Source organism: Neodiprion lecontei, chromosome 3 (genome assembly GCF_021901455.1).
Source record: "Neodiprion lecontei isolate iyNeoLeco1 chromosome 3, iyNeoLeco1.1, whole genome shotgun sequence".
NCBI lineage: Eukaryota > Metazoa > Arthropoda > Insecta > Hymenoptera > Diprionidae > Neodiprion > Neodiprion lecontei.
In genome coordinates this window covers 34,788,589-34,813,950 of record NC_060262.1, presented here as the reverse complement: position 1 = coordinate 34,813,950, position 25,362 = coordinate 34,788,589, and the positions used below count along the sequence as shown (strand labels likewise).

The 25,362-nt window shown below is 34.2% G+C and overlaps 3 protein-coding genes across 16 annotated transcripts; 1 reads left to right on the top strand and 2 right to left on the bottom strand.

Annotated features, from left to right (window-relative positions):
- Nucleotides 1-32: 32 nt before the first annotated feature.
- Nucleotides 33-12,389, bottom strand: LOC107226104 (oxysterol-binding protein 1). 6 transcript variants are annotated; one of them, XM_015666798.2, is made up of 11 exons: nt 10,329-10,612; nt 9,425-9,490; nt 7,032-7,237; nt 6,496-6,746; nt 6,225-6,417; nt 4,294-4,595; nt 3,940-4,181; nt 3,529-3,805; nt 2,601-2,980; nt 2,016-2,236; nt 33-1,883 (listed from the first exon to the last, which is right to left on the bottom strand). In XM_015666798.2, exons 1-11 carry the CDS (start codon nt 10,454-10,456, stop codon nt 1,741-1,743), a joined length of 2,409 nt encoding a protein of 802 aa, XP_015522284.2. In that variant the 5' UTR covers nt 10,457-10,612; the 3' UTR covers nt 33-1,740. The 6 variants fall into 6 exon arrangements, with proteins under 6 accessions (XP_015522284.2, XP_015522285.2, XP_046590508.1 ...); XM_015666799.2 differs by having other exon boundaries at nt 6,496-6,743; XM_046734552.1 differs by having other exon boundaries at nt 10,523-10,563.
- Nucleotides 11,976-24,120, top strand: LOC107226105 (calcium release-activated calcium channel protein 1). 8 transcript variants are annotated; one of them, XM_046734574.1, is made up of 3 exons: nt 11,976-12,228; nt 13,201-13,750; nt 15,511-20,712. In XM_046734574.1, the coding sequence occupies exons 2-3, from the start codon at nt 13,346-13,348 to the stop codon at nt 16,000-16,002; spliced, it is 897 nt and encodes a 298-aa protein (XP_046590530.1). In that variant the 5' UTR covers nt 11,976-12,228; nt 13,201-13,345; the 3' UTR covers nt 16,003-20,712. The 8 variants fall into 8 exon arrangements, with proteins under 8 accessions (XP_046590530.1, XP_046590527.1, XP_046590532.1 ...); XM_046734571.1 differs by lacking the exon at nt 11,976-12,228 and adding an exon at nt 12,494-12,561 and having other exon boundaries at nt 13,207-13,750; XM_046734576.1 differs by lacking the exon at nt 11,976-12,228 and adding an exon at nt 12,507-12,556.
- Nucleotides 17,818-24,987, bottom strand: LOC107226100 (signal peptide peptidase-like 3). Of its 2 annotated transcripts, XM_015666790.2 has the most exons (7): nt 24,864-24,987; nt 24,214-24,356; nt 23,266-23,406; nt 22,814-23,121; nt 22,211-22,554; nt 21,651-22,076; nt 17,818-21,483 (listed from the first exon to the last, which is right to left on the bottom strand). In XM_015666790.2, the coding sequence occupies exons 3-7, from the start codon at nt 23,292-23,294 to the stop codon at nt 21,415-21,417; spliced, it is 1,176 nt and encodes a 391-aa protein (XP_015522276.1). In that variant the 5' UTR covers nt 23,295-23,406; nt 24,214-24,356; nt 24,864-24,987; the 3' UTR covers nt 17,818-21,414. The 2 variants fall into 2 exon arrangements, with proteins under 2 accessions (XP_015522276.1, XP_046590525.1); XM_046734569.1 differs by lacking the exon at nt 24,864-24,987 and having other exon boundaries at nt 24,214-24,642.
- Nucleotides 24,988-25,362: the final 375 nt, after the last annotated feature.

The window sequence follows — 25,362 nt, the reverse complement described above, 5'->3', positions numbered from 1 at the left end:
TATGAACCTGTGATCAAGGATATTCAATAATCTTGTCATGGAATAAAAACTTCATATAGCGAAGCAGTTGTATTTTTTCTTCTTCAACGAATGCCTACTATACAAGCTCTAATATCCAAATATTTTCGCTATCCAGATTATCGTTATATTTTTTTATTTATTTATGTTTTTAATATTATTTATTTAATAATTATTTTGTATTTATATGTATACAGATAATGTATCATCTTTTCAATAATTATCAACAGTTAAAATTAGATTACAGCCTGGGAATAATCGTACGGATTTAACATAACAGTACAACATACTGCAAGTAGAAATCTGTAGTTGTGAAAATTTGAAGATGAATCACCCATTGATCTATCAAGGTGTCAGCTAGTGATCGACAAATGGCAATCTCATCGAGCTTCAATTTCCTCAAACCCTCACGATATGAATCATTCAAATGTTCATTTTTGGACATTCATTGGAGAGGAATTTGTAGTTAAAAGCTGGTGGGCAATGTCATCCGACTTTGAAGTACAGTCGTTGGTGCTTAATTCTTTGATTGATATACATAAATGTAAGAGATGTTGAAATTTTCGTTTCTGAGCCTAGATAATCTCGAGGATAATCTGCGATTTGAAAATTTATCATGTCTAATTGTAAGTGTGATGACACTATTGAAATAACAGTGGATCGTAAACAAGTTGAAAGCGGACAAATGAATTCCGTACAGTCTGTACTTTCAATTCATCCGATACTGATACAAATCAAGTTCAAATTATGTAATCTTAATGAAAACAGTCCAACACTATTATGTAATTCCAGCAGGGAATAGGGATACACAATAAGTTCATTTCAATAATAATAATAATGGTGATAATAAAGTAATAATATTAAATAACAAATGTAAATCTGGGACAGGAAAAATTCGTAATAATATTGTATACAAAGCCTAGTTGCTTCCCTAATTAAATATTTTGGAAGCTCACACGCCACCTTTATTTTTATTTCAATTTATTAAATTATATCATATTTGTTTCTGTACTATGTATTAGTTGTGCAGCATGGGAATTTTAAGCATCCTCTTTTCTTTAAAATTTCAGCCTGCAAGACGTTGCCAAGTAAAGAGTACCGCAAAAAAAAAAAAAAAAATACTATATGCAATTTTAATAAGGGTAAAATTCATTCAAAATAAAAAGTAATAACTTTCAAGTCGAAAACTACTTTTCAAACAGTGAAACTTTTTATAAATCCTATGAAATAATTTTAGTTCATTTCTTGATGCAAAGGAAATTCGTCAAACAAACAAACTCCAACGAATTTGACTGGCATCGATTTTCATGTTTTTAGTACACTGTAATTTTAAATTGTTTTTAAATTCTCCGAGGATGCCCAATTTTAGATGAAACTGCGTTTATAATTGATTAAATAATAAAGTAAAGGCTCCGACGGGACTGTCAGATTTCCAGTTCATATTTCTATTTCACTTCACAAGAATGAGACTTTTAACAGTAACTGTCAGGTAGCAAACAATTTGGTACATACTTACTGATTTATGGTAAATGTATTATAAGTCCGAATAAATCGTACAATAAGCGAAAGACAAGTGGCTTTACACGACCTGCACAATTAACACTATTTTCTCGTCCATTGCTCATTAGCTCTCAATATGATTGCCTCCCAACAATTTCCAGCTCTCAATACAAATGAAACGTCAAATAATGAATTATTGGATTTATTAGTTTAAATGATAAACTAAAATATGTTGGGGCACCGTGTCCAGTCGCCCTTGTTTTTACATTCCCAGTATTCCCCGGTATAAATGTGACATAAGCTGTCTGTAAATTGATCTCTCTGCTTCTTGAACCAAATGGGCTCGTACCCCTCATATGGTAGACCTGCAATTCAAGAACAATGTACATACTAAGATAGCAATAAAATTCATAGAATTTAAAGCATTCAAAAAAGAAAGTTTTATACTTTGAACAACTTGATCATCAACTTTGCGTTGATAACTGAAATGATTTTACCTTCTGCCGCGGCTTTTTCGGCATCTGCCTCACGGCTTCGTCGAACTGCTCGTTGTTTATCCTCTAGCCGTAACTTATGAGCGTTCGCCTCATCCCAGAGTCCATTCTCCATTAATCGTTGATCGGGACGTAGCCGTGAATCGGTGGGTGCAACACCATCTTCTGGTTCGTTCAGCTGACAAGCCAGTTCCGTAAATGAGTAGTATTTCTCACAGTCCTCACTATTAATGCAAAAATATATTCTTACAGATAAAGAATGAATACAAAGTAGAATTTCATGATTCTACGTCAAAAATATTTCCCTTTATGTTAATTAGAATAAGGCTGCTTTCAACCATGTGACTTTTTTTTTATTTTGAGTCGAGGAAGTACATTTTCCAATACAAAGTCATTTATTGAATACTGACCACGATTGCGACTGACTGCTGATTTTACTTGAAGCTCGCGTAAGCGGCCCTCTCTCCCTCAAGGCTTAGGTGTTCAGTATTCGATAAATTGTAGATCTCAAAGTATTGCCTTTTCAATATGCAAGCATATATCGATGGCAACAACGCATATAATTTTCAAACAATTCGTACTACTTACGGCGGCATACGTCGTTTCCAAGCAAGACTGTAAGGACCAGTTTTATAAACAGGATTATCAGGGGTGCCGGAAGAACTTATAACGGGAGCAACTTCTATTTTAGTATCCCAAGTTCCTTGCACAACCCATCTAACAACGTTGTTCGCATCCATTACAACCCCTTTTACTTTGCGTTGGCTATCGCGCGAAAAGTACGAATATGGTATGTACTTCAGATGGCATTTCGTACCATCATGATGGTTAACAATATCCATGTCACCACTTTGGTCAACCCACAATTTTCCAACTATAATATTATGCACAGTGGTCGTTACTTTCCTCCATGTGTAGTGCTGTGAGGTTCCAATGAACTCTAAATGAGCCGTACCCAAGGGAATAACCTACATTTTATAATTATAATGTTGTTATAATAAACTTCATAGAGAATTATATGAAATTAGATATAAACCATACTAATTTGTAATAATTAACATATAAATAGTTTTGTATGCCAAAACCATTGATTCACTGTAGTTTCCACAATATTTTTCCGTGATTTTAGTAGTTATTTCACATGTTCTTCAAGAAGGACGATCATAAGTTCGTTTCAGTGATTTTTATTGAATCTAAAATTAAAATTATTGTATTCTCAAATAGAGAAAAACAACGGACGATTACGTAAAAATTTTATTGCCTAGGATTTTCTCAGTTAATAATATACCACTTTTTAAGAAGTCCATTTTGAATTCTTTATCACGACCACTAGCACAGACCCCAGGAAGTTTAGTTTCCAAACGACATAATACATACAGTTATACAACAGTACTACGATCCAGTCAAATAGTCAAGGTTAAATCAATGCAGCAATTTGGTCAAATTAAGCTAGATGAAAGCAGATGTTTTACAGACAATTGTCTGAATTAAATTTTCACCACAGTGTAAAAATTACCTGTAGATATTTTCCACGAAATTTCGAAGCCATTGTGAACTCTTGCCAACAACGCCACTTTCGCCCTTCACAGTACTGTGCAACCATTGGTGGATGATGGGATACCTGCTCGGAAATAGCTCGCCATCCAAGATCATCAGTACGATCGCATTCATATGTCTCACCTAGCAAAGGGTTAAACGGTTTACCCGTTCGAGAAGCTGTTGTTGAGTAACTTGAAACCGTAAATGCTGCGACATATGCCATTTGTTCGCAACTATCTTCACATTCTGCAGCTCTTGAAGGACACACACACGAAGAATATAAATAAAATAAAGAATAAATGCAGTGCCAAAATTATATAACAAAAGATGAATAGAAAAAGAGCCTTGTCTTTTTTACTTATGTAGATAAACCAATGGTTTGTAATACCTATCGAGTATTTCTGCATATTCATAATCCTCTGTAAGGCGTTGTAACATACTGAGTGGTTCGGAAAAATTTACAGGCATTGGGATCTTTGAAAGTTCTTTTCCGATGCAATTCTTCATTATGCTCCAGAGATTTAGTGGATAGTTAGGTTTAACAGGTACCCTAGTTCGACGTTGTCTTTTTGAGACTGTCATCCCGGTGCTAGCTGCTGCTTCGGTGCCATTGTTAGAATTCCAAGCCGTCTGTAAACAATGATACATATTTAACTCAACATTAGTCATTGTTATTAAAACAAAAATGTGTGTATCACAGATATCAGACGTATATGTCTAACACAGAATCAATATTACTCACAGTAGCCAGTTCGCTTGTGGAGTTTGTATCACTCGATTTAGATGCCGAAACAGATGGATCAGTCAGAATATGGAACGAGTTATTAGCAGCTGAGTCAGGACCGGGAGATGGATTAGCTGGATCACCCTCAGAGCTTGAACCATCATCACTACCTTGGGAATCCGTACGATCGCGATCCCTCGATGTGGAGTGTCCACTTGCTACTCCAGGAATGTTTAAGGTAAATGTATCTGATTCCTGGGCATCGTAGAACTCAGCGTTATCTTCTTCGTCCTCCGACGGAGAGGCATGCACTGGGGCGTCTGTTTAAATGGACATAAGATGAATATCGAAATTCACCAAAAATAGATACATACATTGAGTAAAGAAATTATGCCTAAGCTCTAGCGTTAACGAGTTTATACACCATGCTAGTATAGAATAATAACTCTAAACAATTTTTTTTGTGGTAAGTTAAAACACTAAAATGAAAGAAAAAACATTTACAAAACTTTTTCACACATATTTTCTGTGACATATCAACCTTAGTTTAGTCCAGGCATATGCAAACGAGATAACCGCGAAATATAAGATCTCAGTAAAATTACAAAGTAAAGATTGGTGAGAAGATTCTTCATTTAGGTATAATAAGCAGTTTGTAAAATATACTGGCCTGATTAAAAACTAAGTCAAACTAATCTACTCAAGTAGGAAGTAATGAAAGAAAAATATGCGTATATACATAGGTATATTTTTTCCAACTACGACATAGTGACGTGTCATTAGATCGAAAGTATAACATTAGAATTATCTCAAGTGTGACAAATTTTTTAAAGGTCTTGACTGTTATCTCAGGTGGTCTTAGGTTTACCTATTTTGTCCCAATAATACTTCTTCAAAAATTCCAGCAATACCTCTACAAAACTATTCACATGAAATTTGACTTACATATTACTAAATACCAAAATACACGTTACGAATGCACGAAAATCGTGACCCGCAAGGCCAACTCTATCTCAATGACACCCTCCAAGTCTGAGACAAAAAACACTCGCGTGTACAAATGTAAAACCATTCATTCCGCCACCCACATTTCCGCTACTGTGTGCTGTCACTATGCAAAGATGGCTAGAACTCGGAAACTCTCTTCATTCGCCATCTGGCGAATGTCACGAGAACTTACCGACCCCGCCGTTTTTTCAATCGGTATACTGCTTAGGTCGTGTTTGTACTAGTAATACTACGAAAGGGAAAGAAAAAAAAACGACTATCGAAGGAATGATTGTCAATGAGAAAGTGTGGAGAGCAACGACCTGTTGATTGAATAACTTTAACCGTAGAGTTATTAATTACTAGTAGAACTACGTCTAGAGGCATTGCTTCAGATAATTCCAGATCTATTCAACAAGTTGCCAACACACCACCCAATCAATTGTTCATTTTTTTTCACTTAAGAACTGATAAAGGAATAATTGTGAATCACTTTCACCACAAAAGTACAAATAACACACTTGTATAAGGCATAAAAATTATTTGCTGATGTTAATTATTAGGAAATGTGAAACGAGCTGATCTTCAAAATAATGGTGTTAAAATATTAAAAATTTCGAAACTGTCAATTTATCTCCTTTTATGTAATTTTTGTTCGTACTTAAGTTTGGATAAGTCTTGCGATAATAGAATTAAGAAATTAGAGGTTCTGATAGACATCTATTTCCAAATTGACCTTTTAATTATTTGATGAAAATACCCTTTGCTTCCATAGTAATCTTTTACAATAAAGTTCAAACAATATCGTACTGAAGTATCCGATCCATGTGTATATGAAAAAGCATACTGTTATAAACTTGCCTGATTTAATATTTATATGAAACCATAGATATATTACTATTATTTGAAGATATTAAAGTAAAAATATTCAAGCTGTTAATACCAATTAAATAAATACTCACGAGAAGATCTATGTCCACTAGGTCCTGAAGCTGGAGGTAAAGCATGCTGAGCCGCTTGTTCCAAATGAGAATGTTGCCTTGCAAGCTGCTCTACCATTTCTTCTAACCGTAATTTTTGTTCGCGTTCATGTTGCAACAACTTCTGCCACTTGTGTCCTTGTTGTTGGGCAAGATTGAGATAGTCGGAACATTTCTGCAATAGAATGAAATGATTAAAATGGTAAAATTGGTCAGACAGTTTTGAATTGATCTAACAGCTCATAGTTCATACATTAATCATCGTGCTTGAAGCAAATCGGAAAAGAGCTGCACGCTCATTAACTGTTTTTATCTTGGGAGAAACATTAGACGAAACATCCAGAGTTTCAAGCTCATTCAAAGCCCGCTGCAACGCAGTACCCCGTTTAGTTATTAGATCATTACAAGTCTGTAAGTCTTCCAAGCGGTCAGTTAGATCTTTAACGATGGAGGCATGCTCAGCTTTTTGATTGTCATTGTCTTGATAATCTTCCTCATCTTCTTCTGAAACAAAGATACTTGCATAACGTGTACTATAGTATTATATAATTAGAACATGTTTCTCAAAGTAGTTTCTGCTTTATCGCATTGTCAGGTTCTATAGACAGCCCTTACTTTTTGTAAATTTCGACTTTACACTTCAATGTGCAAACTATGGCGATATTTTCAGCAACAAATTATTGTTACTTTCTTGCTTGAGCTGTTTCATTATAAAATGAAACTAGAGAATCTTCAAATTAACAGACTGAAACATGCAGATCATATTTTTTGTTGAAATTCAACACGTACCTGACTCCATTGCTTGAATAGCTTTGGCTTTTGCTAATTCCAACGCAGTGACCCATTGCTGGCGTTCAATCTCTGTAGCTGCTTTTATATGAAATGTCTGTGTCCCTCCATTGCTCACAACAAAGGTGCACGGATCGACAGTATGGATTAAGGCCCCGTGCAATGATATGGTACCCCGACACGTATGCGCCATTTCTGCCTGGTTCCTAAGCGAAAGATGAAAGCATACGAGTCCTTCTACAATGTATCTCAATTCCTAAGTCAGAAAGTACAGCTTCTAGCAAATGATGCACTACTTCTGACTGTTACCAAAACTTATATGATATTTAAATTAATATTGATGCACGTTTGTGTAGAATGTTCGATGATCAAAAAAGCACATGATGAAACATGAGTGAAAATCTCATTTTTAGGTATCGAAATAAGTTTCTCTCACAAACACTTACAAGTGTATTTCCACTCCTTCAAAATACATTTATGATTAACAACATAAAAATAACATAACACTATAGCTGTTTGGGGCTAAAAGAAAATGATTATTTATGGACCAGTCGAATAACACATGAAGTTACGTGTCCTGTATATTTCCTTACGTACAGTGTGTGAGATTTTCATAGACTTTCTTAATAACATCATGCATTTCTAACTAGTGTTGCTTTTAAGATGTCAAAAAACAGTGATGACGAAAAAAAAAATGGTTTATAATGCTAAAGATCACGTATTATTTGAACGGTCCATAAATTTAGGAGTTCAGCACAGTTTCATAACACTGAATAATTCTGGGAAATATTTTACATTACAATGATCATCAACAGTAACTATTAATCACCACTTGTAGGCACGAACGATAATTCAAACCCATCATTGAAATACAAGCATCAAAATAAATGCATGTATACATCACGATTAGAAAAAGAAAAGAAAAAAAAGTTTGTTAACATGAAGAAAAGAGATGCAAATAAATATATACTTGTAATATTTAATTCTCTCTTTGAATCCTGTTTACGCTGCTGGAACTCTTAACAGGTAGATGAATTTCTGAGGCACCAGTTACTGTTTTGCAAAATAAAATGGTATAAGAGGTCCTGATATAATGAGATAAAAGTAAAATAAATATACAATCATGTAGTAGATATTATATACATTGTTAAAATTGTAAGACAACTATGTCCCTTAACAGCTTTGCCCACAATATGTTAAAACTTGCATGATTGTGAACCACCACAGACCCACAATGCAGAGGACTTACGTCCAACTTTGATTCCATATCTAGTGAAGAAATGGTTAAAAATACATAATATCGGGGAGAATTTGCAGTCATATCGATAGGTGTTCAAGACATCCTTCACCAGTTAATTAGCAAAAATAAATGTCGAAGAACACTTATATAATTAGGGAATTAAACAATAAAGTCGTAGTTTGTACACGCTTATCAAAGAAATTATGAATACCATTTTATACATATGTCCGATATCAAATTTCACGTTCTTCATAAAAGAATAGCAATTTTAGTATAACTCTTGTCTTCGATAGTTGCAGTTAAAATGAATTACGATACAAAGTGTAAATATGCTGTGGTACTTGGTGTATACAGTAATCAAAGTATGCAAACTATGGATTATTTTTGATCTTATTCATACATCACGTATTCAATAGCAGATATTGTTTGCAATATTGTTACGGTAGTATATAGATTAATTAATGTACAGCCACGTTTCTCTGATCTGCTGCTGAATAGTAATGTTGAAAATAAGTGTTTTCAGTCACATTTTACCAGGCTAATATTGTGACAAGCAGAATGTATCACAATTACAGCACAAATAAGGGTATCAAATTTAATTATTTCAATATTCATTAGAAAGGCAGGTATCATTGGACAGTTTTGTCATAAAATTGTATATTTCAATAATGACAATAACAGCAACAATGATGATAATAATAGATAGGGCTTGTTCGAAGATACATTTGCGAGCAAAATCCGTCGTTGAGAAACATCAGTAAATATTAAACCCTGAGATTATGTCTACTGACATTAATGATTAGTCACTGCCTGCGTATGAATTATATTACTCATAGAAGAACAGAAAAAGCTCTTTTCATGATAAATTCACCACTTGAAAATAGCATGTACAATCTACAGACACAGGACACAGAGGCGGTCAGAGCTTCAATGAAATGTTTCAAACTGTTCGAAAAATTGCATGTACACCAACGGAAACAGGAATACAGGATAGGAACAAGGTATATAATAAATACATGGAAATTTAATGGGAGATCTAATGATGTGTCTGGAAAGCTGGACTGAAATGATATCTAGGAATTTTTTTAAGTACGTTCGGGTTTTTCTAAGTTTTTTCTTTGCTCTGTCTTTTTTTTTTTATTGTTTTACTTACTCGGAGGCTCTGCCACCTCTCCGCCTGCGTCGCATCGATATCTTTGGCCCCCCCGTTGGTTCAGCCCTAAACAGTCCACAAAACAAACACGCCCCATTCACTTTGTGTACATTGGTTTTTGAAAAATCTTTTCATTCTCTTAGCGACTTTTCATTTTTCTATCTGGACCATAGAAGTACAGCAATAAAAATAGGAAGAGATTATTGTGTGTATTAAAAGTAGAGCACGGTGAACGAGAACTTGAAAAACATACATGCCGGGCTTGCAAAAATTTCTCTGTAAAATTAAGTAATATACCTTAGCTTAACTTAACAATGCTGCATCTAGTAGCGGTGATATAATATGCTACCTATAGTATCGCAACACGATGCCTCAAAATCATCACATATATTGGATAACAGAAAAAATAATTTTATGGAAAATAGTAAATGAAATAACATTCAAGTAATATTAAAGTATAGCTGCAGGTGCAACGTGCGCATATTTCGACAATAATATAGTTGCATTATGGAATAATAACAAGCAAATAAAAATAGTAGAAATTAAGAGAAAGCTAACGTGCATTCAAACAGCAGCTGGACATTTATTGTATATTGATTATTGAATCGAGACAATTAATAGCGGTGACACGTGAAATGTGCGTAATTGCGGATTGTACAATACATATGTACGTGTATAGATATGTATGGCACAATACGAACACGCGACGTGTATGCATAAGGTTTTATACTACACGTAATCAATTGTAAGACGGCGAATTGAAATTGTAATACTATCGTTGAAAATCGCACAGTTTTAGCGACTCAGAATCGATGGACCTGAGGTCATGTTGCGTAATAAACATTTGAAAATAGAAATTACAAGGGATAGGTACTGTCAAAAATATATATATATGTATATATACCTGTAGTATGACAGAAGGCCATTTGACAGTACGAACCATCTTCTTTGGTAACCTTTCAGGTAATTAGTCCACTTAAACAGCCAGCCCTTCATATCTTGCGCACCATGCTGCGCTTTTATGTCACCCATTTTTAACACTCCTGATCAATTATATACTCTTTCTAGTAATTGTTATAAGCTTGAAATTCCACGTACACATCACCCTGATGACCAGCGACCATTTTATTTTTTTAGGCGCAGTCACGAGCGCAGCAGCGCGCTTCGTGGATTGGTACGCACATATGAATTACGAACTCCGGGGAGCGGAGTGACGGGAGGCGATGATGATGAGCTGGCGCCATCTAGTGCTCGAATCACCAACTCGACGTTGAATCCACTATGATTCCACTCAGCTGGTGGTTCTACGCAACTGCGCAATTGCGTATGAAATAGCGTGCAGACTGCAGAGATTGCAGGAGGCTAAGTTGGGCTAGGTTTTAACGATGATAAATAAACTTGCATGTCTCGTCTTACCTTTTGCGTATCATTGATTTATAAATCTCGTATGATTATTACTACTTCTTCTTATTATACGTAATACATGTATTGAACATTCAGCTCTATTGCTCTTTCGATTTCGCGATCGTTCGTGATCATTGACAAAATTTAATTATAATTTGTACTTCCTGTTCTTTTTAATGACATGTTTAAAAAATAAATGACATGCAACGCGGAAACTGTTCACGAAGTCGTAAGAACATCTACCTTTGGTTGGTCTTAAAAAGCATCACGTAAATAATTAATTTGGATTCGATAGCCGAAAATTATTTGAATTTTATAGAAGAAATACTACAACTTTCTCAAACCGTTGACATTGATCACGTCGTTATGTTTACTCTTACTTTTTACTTCTGAACAATTTAAATGAAATGTCTAAACAAAAGAAACTCGGTTGGGGATATGTATATTCTTTCTTTTATATTTTAATTTATGCTAACCTGATGACTTATTTGGAATTCGTTCGAGAATTCTAAAAAGTTCTCCTAATTACGACTCCTTGGTATTATTAAGGACAACTAAAAAAGACCGTAAAACGCTAAAAAAAATTTTTTTTTTAGCTGATCTACAATAACAAAATAAGTAGAGAAAGCGTATGGGATCAGTTCCAGAGGAAATTCATTTTTATTAAATATCTTTGAAAGTGAATTTGCCCTGGATTTTTCACTAAATCTCGTGTCTTGAAGAATTTTTCTCTCAGTCTAAACGTGGGGATTTTTTAAAATTAATAAACGTTCTAGAAAAACCTAACACCACTCATAATATTAACACATACACTCTCTTACCAGTTATCATGTACTCAAAAAAACGCTAAACGCCAAGTTAACGGTAATAAATAAAAAATCGTCTTTTAATTGTTGCATTTAGAACCAAATTGTAAATTAAATGTTGCACACAAAGTGCAAATTATAGATACACATAATATCCAATTCTATGTTTCACTGTATACTAAATTCTAGTTTCGATTTAACGATGTTATGAAAAAGTTCTTGTATAATTCCTACCAACACTTTGTTCGGAAATTGACTGAAAGTACTGTCAGTACTAAAAATCTACAGTATACGTCACTTGAACTATACTATTTTCAGTACTGACAGTACTTTCAGTCAATTTCCGAACACGCCCTATGCAGCACTTACGGACTTATCGTGTGCGATCATAATATAAAAATGCTTCGTGTATTGAATGTAATTGAAAAAGTTACGCAAATTTCTCCTCTGGTGATACAATTTACTAGGATGAGAAATAATAGTTAAAAGGATAGATATAAATAGTTGTATTGTTTTTCAAATCGAATAACAGAATATTAGCACATCCTGTTGAGCTGACCAGTGATGTAATTGGGAAGCCCTATCCACGCCAAGGTGATATTAAACCACACGATGTACTTATTTTGCAAGTCACTTGGACAATGAGTTAGAGTTGAACAATTCACCTGTTGTATGAATCTCCTAATTGACGACTAGCCTTTACATTGACGGTGGGGCGGAATTCTTCACACTCCATCTCACTCCGATTTTTTCCCCGTCTTTTTCTGTCACTGACTCTCTCTGTCCCTCCCGCGCTAGCTCGATCTCTCTGTCTCTCTCCCTCACTTTATCTCTCTCTCTCTACAGAGGGCCGTGCTTCATAAAATTCCATTCAATGCTTCAGAAGGAGAGAAAATAAGCAGCACAGTTATGTACTTGGATGGTAATGTTAGTATATTCATTAGTTTAACTCACACTGATAAAGCACACAGGTAGTTACGTGGGCGATATGGTTCGGGGGCAATTATTAGCATTGTTATGATTTAGCATTAGTTGAGTATGTACCTAGAAACTGTTATGCCAGGCCAGTACACGTTTCTCCTTTGAAGCTATACGACATCTGCTAGTCAGCCCAGCTGACAGTTGTGCTCTGTTTTGATTCGTGGCCAGACTCTTGGTATTGCACATAAACTGCACGAGAATTTTTTATAACCAGTGTTTATCAACATTTGTAACTCACTTCTGTGCAACCTGTTCACGTACACAACCAATGTCACTTTTCAATTGATGGTACGGATTTTAACCAGATCAGATCTGATGATTTTTTCTAAGAACTAAAACTCACGTGTCTCTTCAAAATAATTGTTACAATGAACAGAGTGAATATATATACGTATATATGTACATGCGTTATATCAACTTATATTATACGCGCAGCATAACTTTCTGTATAATTTATTACAAAGTGTGCGAATAACTGAAAATTGTGAAAACTAATTTAAATTTTCAACATAACATAAAAATGGATAAAAACAGATTCCAAATCATACAAAATGATGCTTTGGAGAAACATATTGATAATAAAAGTTTCAGAGAACCAAGCGGATCCAGTTATCAGCATTCAGAAATAAGCAGATCAATTTCAGAAGACGAGCTTTACAAAAAGTGTACAAAAGGAACCCAAATAGATCTACCATTGCCCTCGTGGAAGTATTTGAACAACGCACAAAAAATGAGACCTTCAACATCGGGATATTTTCAGAAACTGAACAGAGTTAATGATATGTACCTGAGCTATGGATCTAAACAACCGCTTCACTTGATGCAAAATGAAATTACACTAAATTCTCTGCAGCACAGGCAAAACAACAAATATGTTGCTTTGGACATGATTACACCTCCACATATTGCACGTAACAATTCATATAACGATAGTAATTACTTGGATCCAGTGAGCAGTTCGTGCAACACCTGTTGTTGCATGTGTATGAGCAACAGAGGTATGCAATCGCGTAGAACTTTAAACCTTGAGGATGAGGATAGCCCTCAGGGACTATCGTGGAGGCGATTACACATGAGTAGAGCTAAGCTGAAAGCTACTGCAACTACTTCTGAACTGCTAAGTGGATTTGCCATGGTGAGATGATAGTTATTAGTTCGCCATTTGATTTAATAATAGAGCAGGAAAGGAATTATATCATTTATCGTGTGCACCGTGCTACTCCCTAATTTGCATTGAGATGAAAACAAATTGTAACGAGGCTGAAGCTAGCAGCCAGAGGTAGCAGCGAAACGTTCTAATGTTCATTCGAATAAAGTAGTGAAAAAAATTTCGTGAATCAAAATTTCGTAAAATACTTTCAACCCCCTAATACTTTTATAGAATCATGAGGATAAAATTAAACTGCATTTTTCTATTTCCAAAAAGTTTAACACGTTTGGATACTAACTCTAGCAGCTAGCTTCAGCTTCATCGCATTTCAAAAAAAGCATTAAAATCATGTAAAAAAATCAATGCGATTCAATTCTACAAAAATCACTGCTACATAGTAAATGCTAAACAATATTTTCCTACAGATTGTGTTTGGCACAACCCACAACATTCAGAGCAATCATCAAATTTTCAAAATCATACATTGAATCGTCAATTTCGTACATTTTCATTTAATTTAATTTAGTCTAATTCAATTTAAATTATTTGTGTTGAATTTATGTGTGTTTTGTGTCAAACAAGTATTATGGTAGCTGTGTTAAACTAGAAAACTATTCCATAGAAAACTTTCTGTAGAAAAATGTTTTGTAGAACAATATTCTGTAGAAAAATTCTCCTGTAGAATAATTTATGCAGGATTATTTATAATAAGAATCTCAAATTCCTTTCTGCAGAACATATTCTGTAGAACATTTGCCCTGTGTAACTGATTTTTGTATAATCAATCCTCGTCTTCAAAAACGCTGATTACATTTTGACATGTTACTGACAAACTTCGTAAACGAAAAACAAATAAATTTATAATATTTCGGTATAGCTACATAGATTCCAAAAAACTGGAAAATGTCGACTCGAATATTGGCAAACAAGTATTATGGTTGTTTAACTCTGGGGTTGATATTTGGAGTATCAACCAAATTGACAGTATTGCTCCTGGAACAATTTAGAATATTCGGTTTACAGTCTCGGTGTATATCGTAAGTCTGATGTAGGTGCTTTAGGTCATAAATTATCCTTATCAGTTCAAAGTTATCATCAACACAACAAGAACAAAATTACAGGTACGAGAACGTTGATGCAGGTACGTGCTAACGAATAATTATTTCCAAACAATTTTCTGTTACTTCCAGTAAGTTTCTGATATTTCCTGTTACTAATTCCAACGTGCTTGTGAATATTATACTTCACCATTATGAATTTAATGGCACACATACTGTCTCAGTCTGTGGAAGGACACAAAAATTATGGACACCACAAATTTTAATGTGCACTAGCTTAAATGGTTCCACACAATTTCTTATCAGCCATAATATTATACACATTTGATATATAACTACTCTGGGATGGTAAACGCTGAAACTATATGAAATGAAATAACGAGTAGCTAACTTGTAGAAATTTACAATTATTTGTGATGCTTAATCTTACAACACCACATAAAATAATATTACGTCAGCTATTAACGTGTGATGTACTGCTGCTAGGATAAAAATTTTAAATATGTATTGCAAAATATCTTGTGCGAAGGAATTGCAAACTTGATTTTTTTTTCACATTGAATCAGCTGACTTCAGTATTTGAACAGGGGTGAACAAATTATACATGAAAAATATACAATTTGCTATGTGTCGCAAACTATGTTGAAAATAAGTTTAAATTTTAATCTAAGTCATTCTTTGTTTCAGGTAGCTATGGTGGAGTTGCAAATAAATGAACCGACAGCAGTACCGGAATGGCTATTTGTAATGTTTGCTGTTTGTACAACTGTCCTGGTATCAGTTCATATCTTTGCGCTTATGATTAGTACGTATCTCCTGCCTAATGTCGAAGCTATAAGTAAACTTCAAATTGCTCGGTTAGTAACTGAATCCCCTCATGAGCGAATGCGCGGTTTTATAGAACTTGCTTGGGCATTTTCAACTGTATTAGGGCTATTTCTCTTTTTGGTAGAAGTAGCTATTTTATGCTGGGTTAAATTTTGGGACTATTCATTCACAGCTGCCACAGCTAGCACAATTATTGTAATTCCAGTACTTATTGTTTTCATAGCATTCGCTGTACATTTCTATCATTCTTTGGTTGTCTATAAATGTGAAGCCTCCGTTTCAGATATGAAAGAGTTAGAAAGTATCAGAAAGAATTTGGATAAAGTGACAATTAGTCAAAGTACCGTGTGATTTATGATGTCAAGTTCTGCTGCTTCAGGGAAGCTGGTTTCTCCAATAGTTTGAGAAAATGTGAATGGTTCTTGTTAATATATACATGCATATTTGTCGACTACATGACCACAGCTATGCATAATTATTTTAAGTGAGTTTATTCGGCTAAAATAAAGAAATAGTAAATTCTGATGGTACGAATTTATTCAAAGAAAGCATCTATCGAAATAAAAATAAATTGAGTTATTACGAATTATTTAAAATTGGTTCAGTTCCAATCAACCTATGAAAACATAACTTTCTATCGGCTGCGGAAGTCGCCGATACAGAACATGGCAAGACGATGTACAATTTGAATCAAGCATACTTTTTACTCACATGCAATAAGCAAGTACAAAATAAGTATTTCTTATGACAAGACCTGTAGGTCAACTTCAACTTGGTAATTTCTGTAACGATTGCAAAAACCTTGGTATCACAAATGAACAAAAGTTGGACGTTTGTTATGCGTTTGTGTCATGCTATGCAAAAGCAGCAGCATAACAAGATGGCAATAAATAACAGGCTCAAACACATCTAACTAGGTAAAACATTCAACGATGGAATGACGTGCAATAAATAGATGACCAATACAGTCTGTGATATTTATGTAAAGATAATTCTCCTCCATTAATGGCAAACTGTTTATCGTGAAATTAATAGGACGTTCAAATTTTACCAATTGTGATCAGCCCATTGTCAATAGAAAAAGCAAAATTATTAACTGAATGGGTTGGATGGAAATAAGTGGTGACTTATTATTTATAAACTATACAAAATTCTTCTAATACCCAGATAAAATTGGCAAGAATGACAAGATATCAAGTCCACTGTTGTAATCGATGGCCATATATAATGTATAAGTATTGAAATAGTGTCCAATAAATCAGAATATCAGGTTTTTATAATACAAACTATATTATGTGAATATAAAAAATTAAAATTCTCGTTCGCATATTCACAAAAACACTACAATAGCAACGGGAAAATAGTTTAAGCATATAAGCGAAAGCAAAATAAAGCTTATACCTGTGATCAATATGAAAAAAAAAAAAGAAACAAATTCCTATCTTTCATGTTACTAAGAATTACAAGGAAATTCGTAAATTTTAGTTAGATAGAACGAAACAAAATGTTTCCTTCAGTGACAGTTTTGTAAGGTGTGGTGAGTTACAATAATTTTGCAAACACGGTAAGAGTACTCAATAAATTCGCGCCAACATTTCACAATCTAAATCATAAGATCTTCACGATTAGACTTCTCTGAATTTTTGATTGACAAAGTAATATAGAAAATAAACCTTAACATATACGGTGGCAGGCGTTCAAAATTTGCAAACAGAAAAGTTTAAAACTTATCGAGTTTCGAAAATATTTGACATCCATTTAATCTTTAGCGAAAATTGCAACTATAGAAGGGTGTATATAATACACAAGCACACAGGTGCCCATGCGCACACACATGCGATAGTACAAGCGAGAGCTCTTATTGTTAGAACATCTCATACATCGTAACAATAATAATAAAAATAATTAAAATTACTGTTTCAAGTTTCAATTTGCGATTTTTATTTCAATTCGTTTTTTTGTTCTTTTTTATACTAGCGTAAATTGTATTTCTAATGTATTTAGACTCTTTAATTTAAACTTTATACTTAGTTTATCAATACATTAGAAATTATACAAATAAATATCTTTTATACCGAATTCTCATTGGATTTGTTTCATAATAATTTTCGTAAAATCTGATATCCTCAGAGACGTTAGGTATGTAACATTTTTTTCAATACTTGAGTACATACGAATTTGTTTCGATCTACCGTGAAAATGTATTATTAGTATGTATCTGGGTTATTTGAACATGTATTATTTCTCATGTATTTTATAAACTAACGTTTAGTCTTATGGTCATGAATAATCTCTATGGTAGTTTTGTCGCCCCCTGCAAGAAAATTGCTCAAAATTAACCCAGGAACGTTACACTTGGTGTGGCATACCCAGCTCTTTTTTCCATTGTGTAATGCTTTCAGTCGCCAGACTTCAATGACTCATATGTATTTATAACCAATTGTTGCGATATTCGACTTTATCCTACTCCCTTGCATTTTTAATCGTTTAACAGACAATTATGCATTGGATTTATGAAGAAATCTTGATTGCAGCTGAAATCATCGTATCTTGAAGTCGGTCGGGTGGCAAACACTCAAGGGTACGGTTAGTGATCGGCTGTGAAAGTGTACCGTTCGAGGGTTAAAGATCTGAGATTTCTGTCATACAATTGGAAGCAATTATAATTTAGTGAGGTCCAAAATAAATTTATAAAGCTATTGGAACACAAAGTTTAATTTATGGAACATTATGTTTGGCATTTAGAGTCAACCATTCTGGTCAACTTTCAATTTTATATTGAAATTACATAATATCAAGTAACTGCTGACAGTAAGGGTGAAGTTCATGCAATGAACGATATGCTATCTTTTAAAACTTTGAAATCTCAATAAATTAATCAAGCATTGCATTTGTATGATAATTTAGAATCTTGAGATTGTAATTCTAAACCACATTTTTGATGCATTTGGTTATAGATTATAGATCAACAACAGTGTTTAATTTTTTTAAAGACATAAGAGTCGTCTTTGAGTTGTAACAGACTTAAGAAAATTTGATTGTACATATTATATATACTTAAACTCTATTTTTTCAATATCAACACGTAATTTGATGTCAAAATACTATTTTTCTGATGATCAATGAACCGTCATTTGCTTGGCTTGGTCGGCACACAGGAGCTTAAAGTTTTTTTATCAATGTTTCTCATGTAATAATGAACCTATTGATTTAGGTATTATTGACAAAGATGCAATTCTTCATATACAAGTGTTATTTTAATGTTTGACCTTAATTCATCATTCTCCACATATTCCTCATTTTAAAATTAAGTCAATAAGTGAAACGTAGCAGTCTCTTGCAAGGGTACGATGTTTGTTCGAAATATCTGGCAAGGAGAAAGTTGAATATTTTCAATACATGTATGAATTCATGTATATGTATATATATTTATTTTATTCCAAAAGTAATTTGAATATCATTGTGTGTGATCATTCATTTTACTTTTGAATAAATTCAAATCGATTTCTTCTCAAAACATTAATATCAACACATCATTTTACTTATATAGGATCTATTTTTCTGTGCTAATATTAAGTTAGCAAATAAATAAAGTTGCAGATGTAAGTTACAGAATAGTTGATTGTTATTCTAGGTTTGCACGCTGTAATTTCTGATAATTAACGTATGAATTGGGGTAAGACTAGTATGTGCATAACTGCTGAAATGCATTCAGGGGATTCATAGATAGAAAGAACCATAGATTACCCATTGATAACACGTTATAATAAATTTTCTAACTTGACTGAATAACTCGACGAGCTATAAGGAGTGTGCCTCAATTTTCTTCAATATCAAGAAACAATATTATATTCACCAAAATCGCGTACTACCGTTGTCACACAAGCAATTATGTTTCGTTACCTACTTTTATTGCTCCTGAAAATGATGAAATTCAATATTTTTTTGTAGACTTTTATGTAGGGAAATATTTAATATTTCCAATGCAAGAGATTTCTTTCCTTGTCCGTAACTTCGTGCAACAATTTTACTTAAATAACTTCAACTTTTTGCGATGTCGGATAATTCTAGATAATCTTAAAACATTAAAAATTATCATATATGTGTGTGTGCGTGTATTTACCTATGTATGTACTTATGTACGTACGTATGTATGTATGCATGTATATATGTATGTATGTACAGAAAAGTTGTTTTGTATGAAACTAAAGCGGTTTTAAAATAAAGTCACAACCTGCACACTTCTTCACTGGATGCACTTGCGAAATCGTCAAATGATCACTTATAGTCATAACTCTAATAATATGTTACGTACACTTTCAAATTATAATCGTTCCATAATAAATTAAAACACATTTTTTCTGTATGAATTATGTACCTTTAGTGTTTACATTCAAATAATAGTATGATAGACCAAAAGGTACTGGATGACAGGGAGTAATTAATAGTATAAAAATAAAAAAATTAATCTGTTCGCTGACTCAGCTTCTCGATAAATACCTAATTTGACTAAATCTGCACCGGCAGTCTTAGAAATTCTGGGATGCCACCAACAGTAACAAATTTACCAAATGATCTATCTGATATAATCTCTAAATTGCTGGAGAGTGCAACAATCTAACGTAAATATTCAACAATATAACAAATGAAATACGCTTAATGAATGATAATACTTATCATAAATCACGCATAACTTTAGATTACAACTCAGAAAATGATTTTCACAAAAATGAATGTGAATTAAAATTCTTCACATTAGCAAATTTTTGTTTTGCTCTATTACGTTAATGAGTTTTAGCTACAGAATGCTATACAAGTCTACCATCACATTATATTTCAGAATCGATCATACAAATTCATTGAATGTTTTAAATGCTCGTGACATTATTGCGTTAAATGAAAGAAATGACTTTTGAAAATATTTTGTAAGGTTTAAGAAATACTATATTAACAAAGCAAACAGTAGAATGACCAAAATCTATTCTAATATAAACTTTGCACAGTTGTTATTCTATTAAACCGTATAATTATACCTTTTGCCACAAACCATATTTTTGTAGATTTACTTTTGAAAAAGGGACTTGAAGTAATATACGTATAATTTTGATACATGCAGCTGTGTCGTACAGTGCACCAACGTGTATATTTTTTGGGTTTTTGAGGAATTGAAGGAAACATTTTCTATTGTTATTAAATTTAGAATAGGTATTACTGTAATTACACGTTAAAACCAAAGTCGACATGCAAGATAATTATCTCTACATGTCATATAACTCTTAATCACTTCAAAGCCAAATTAAGTAATTGAGATACATAATAATAAATTACCTATATCACGTGTAAAATGCGAAAACTAGAAATTGCAATAAACTGCTAATTATTAGTTCTCCTGTAATCCAGTACCATTTTCCCCAGCTAGTAATGTCAGAAAAAATTAAATTGAACTATACAATCTACCCATAATACAACGATTGATTATTAACAAGCAGTCCAATTGCATAGATTCTCTGACGTCAATTATTGTTTCATTATTTTTTTTGGGTCAAAAGTAATAACACAAACAATTCTTTCTTCTTTTTCAAATTCGACACTGCACTTATGCGCTACTCCACTGCGCATGAATAAAATAGTAAATGGGGAAAAAAATTACTTACACAAAATGATGTTGATGAAAAAAAGATAATGATCTTGAATGACAGCGAAATTCTCACGATACATGTTTATGTGGTGGAAATTGTGATTTGGCATGGATCGTGACAGCTGTCAAACTTCCATATGTTTCGAAGGTGGATGAGTTATAAACGGTTCACTCCACATGCGACGTAAATCCCCCTGTAATGTATAAAATTAGGAGCCTTCAATAAAAATATCAAACAGTTAATTGTAGTAGAAATGAAATCAACATTCTTCATTGAGTAAAGATTTGGTTACTACTTCCCATTTCTCATTGAGAGGGAAAGAAGAATACGTTCAAGCGTACCAAACATTAAAATTATTACCTTCAGATAAGCCATGGTAAGTAGTGGCAGTAGTGTGAAAGGTACGAGGTAGAGGAGTGCTGGTTGGGCTGCTTTGAAGACTTCGGAACTGACGGTTGCAGTGAGTAGTCCAAGAAAGTAGCCAATCAACGAACAATGGAAGTAACTAATGCGACTTAAATGGCGTGGCGGAGGAACACCTGTTTCACAACCGCCCGGCAATAACTGGCTTTTTTTATATGCATCATAACGTAGGACGAAACAGAGCAGTAAACCTGGCATAACCACGTCTCCAAGACCCAGCATTGAAAAATGCCCTGCTTGATGCATAGATGGGAATACTAGCTTGCCAGGTAGAGAGAGTTTAGGAGCTTCTCTGGCTACACCTCCTAAATGCAATCTACGTGCCACCAAACCGACTGGATTATCTGCAGGGCGTGTTGCGACCTGTGGAAGATAAATGTTGATGTAATGAATATTTGGATACAATAATAAATAAAGTATAATCATCTTTCGTAGAAATCTAAACATTATCTGCATGAAAGTTCGTGGTTTTGATCACCTGTAAGCCAAGTACCAACCTTAACCATGACGTTTGTGCTGAATATATAGGACGAGAAGAAGACCCAAAAAACATCATATATGAGGAGTCCCGTTAAAAGTAAAGTGGAAACTTTGAGACTTGGCAATCGGACAAATGCTATGAATGCGACGCACAGACCCATTCCCATGGCATCCATCAACAACCAATGACCAGTGAGTACCCAGATGCACACGATGCTCACGCTCAGGGAAAATGACAGTAGCTCCGCACCTGTGAATCTCCCACACATACCAAACGATATTTTGTTCCCATCAGAACAAGGTCGGATGATATATTGACACATTGGTAACAGCAAGAAAGCCAGCGCTACCGTAGCTATAACTGGAACAAAAACATGAAAATGTTTTCAATGCTTTGGCAGTGAAATTTCCAATTTTCGATTATACTGAGGTGGCAACATTCTCATCTGAGAAAAATTTAAGTGAGCTAATCAACGATTAATTTACTTCTAGTACACAAACAGCACAGTTTGATTATTATGTATAAACCATACGTATTGTATGTATGAGGGATTGGGAGGAAAAATGAAAATTTATCTTTTCTTTTCGAATAAACTATTGCATATTAAAGTAATACTCACTTGCAGTGCATATTGCAAAGAGCATTTGCATGCTGTCGAAGAAAAAGAACATGATCAGAAGGGAAACTGAAGCTCCGAGAGGCAAACATAGAGCGTGCATAGTTTCTAGAGTTTGAACGCCTCCGCCATTAGCACAATCGGAAGGTCCCGTGCTAACTATTCCTGACAGCAAATTAGTTCGTTCTTTCTCTTTCTCTCTTTCTCTGGCTTCTTGTTCCATGTTTAGTGATCGAAAACTGCCGTATACAATCAACAAAATTGATATCAAAAATGTTGAAACTCTGGAAGAATCCATGATGGAATAAGCCCTGTAAAAATGTGAAAAAGCTATTTGTATATCTGATGGCGTCTTATAACCATATTTTCTATTATGCATACCTATGTATTTATATCGTGCATTTAAATAAATATTTCACATCTGACTCATGACTGACAAAACTTTTTGTACTCACCACTGATAATCCACTTGATTTGTGGCCATCTTTGACGAGCCTATGGCCGTAGCTCTAAATGCTATACTGAAACACTGCGTGTCATTTAGATTTCCTTTTCCATCCGAGCTGAGTGGTTCCTTAGATCATCTACAGCCACAGCTGAAAACAAAGTTCAATAGGAATCAGCGGAAGATGAATGAAAACTGTATTTCATAAATATAAAATATAGTTAACAAAGAAAGTTTTTAATTCTACAGTTTGTTCAGTCATCGCCAATTTTACTCCAGCTAATTCAAAACGGACATAACAAAATATGCAATATAATTATTCAAGAATGTATCAAACTGAATTGAACACTAGATCTGTATATTAGGCCAAATCGATTTAAAAGTTGATATTGGGATTTATATTTTTAAAGTTTTCTGGCAATAAGACTAACTTTGTACTCGTGCAATGACCAAGGGGTAAAATAATGAACAATAATCATACTATTCATCTGTATTGAACTGCTGTATTTATGAGTAAGGACGATACTGAACTGAAACCCAATAGATTGTTCTTAATTATAATAACATTGAATTTACTTAATTTATTATGTAAATTGAACTCGCTATTTTTTTAACAATTGAAATTTTTTCAGGTGAAATGTTATTGTTAGATCTGTGTGCACAATTGGTGCAGTCATATAGCTATGTACACATTGAAAAGTTTATCAGCCGCAAACTTAAAAAGACGTGCCGTCCTGAAGTGTAAATAACAGGGTCGACTTGTCCTTTTGAACTTCATTGACACGAATTCATTCGAGAGAATCACAACAAAAGCAGGTGAGCTTGAACTAATATTGTAGATATGTACAACAGTCACAACATGTGAAACAATGTTGGTAAGCAGCATCAGTGGTAAGCGTAAAGAGAATAAAGATGGAGAAAAAAAAAATTATATTGACAGCAAACTATAGCACATTACCTAGAATTAAAGAATCTCAGCATAACAGCAGGTGCAGTACCGTGTAGTTCTTTAAAGCCATTCAAGACCTTCGTCTAGCACCTGCCACACAAATACACACCGTAAAGTTGCACCCAAAATGGAGTTCATTGTCCGTGATAATTCTACAATGAGATGACAAAAAAATCACAGCTGTAAGATAAATACTCGATAATAACGTGAACGGTGGATAATGAGCGAAAGGTGGCGAAAATGGAAGAATCTAGTCAGTTTATCTAGTCTATTTCTGCTCAGCAGTTCCGTGTTGATTGAGAGAATGCTCGGTAGTTCAACGATGCTAGTTCGTCTTGAAAACATTCGCATCGTAACTGATGCGAGAAAGGACATCCGTTGGGTATCAGTAATGAGACATTAACACTCGGAAACAATAGGCGGGACCTTATTTAATCATTTTTAGAACTTAAAAATTCTTGCAAAACAGTAAGAACACCATTTTGGTAAACATAAGGGTCACGTGACCCTTTGGCACCATGGAGTAAGGAACGAGGCTCTTGCTGATACCCTAGATCGGATTTCTCTTGTCGAAATTTTTCATCGAGCCAACTTCCCCTACCCTATGTCATACCGAGATTGGGTCTTTGAATAGAGATAAATAATTACACGCCAATCACCTCATCGATACTTATGAAAATATTTTCCGTCCACCATGCACCGAGAATAAAAACTTCCGAGGAATTGACACAACAATCTAACCCACCAAGCGTGAAATCGGGAATACGGGACCTCAGCAGTGAAGCTACCTACCGCTGACAGGCGCAGCTCGACTGTGCAATGCGTTTACGCGGTGTGCCTCGGCATGACATGCCTGTACACATGCAACCTTTGCACATGTTGCGTTTAGACATGATCGTATTCACGTTATTTTAATACGATATGATGGATTTTCACGCGTAGCCCGCTGATTATGCTGTGATAGTACTATTATGTGTAGTAATTTGTATGATATCAGTTGATATTATAGAAACATGCTGTCTGTGCAAAGATTGTGCGGTCTCAACTATATACAGCTAATTAGGAAATAGAAAGCCGCACAATTGTGTGCGAATTATGTTATATAAATATGTACGGCACTGGCAAAACAACGTTATAATTACGAGCCGACTGTTGTCT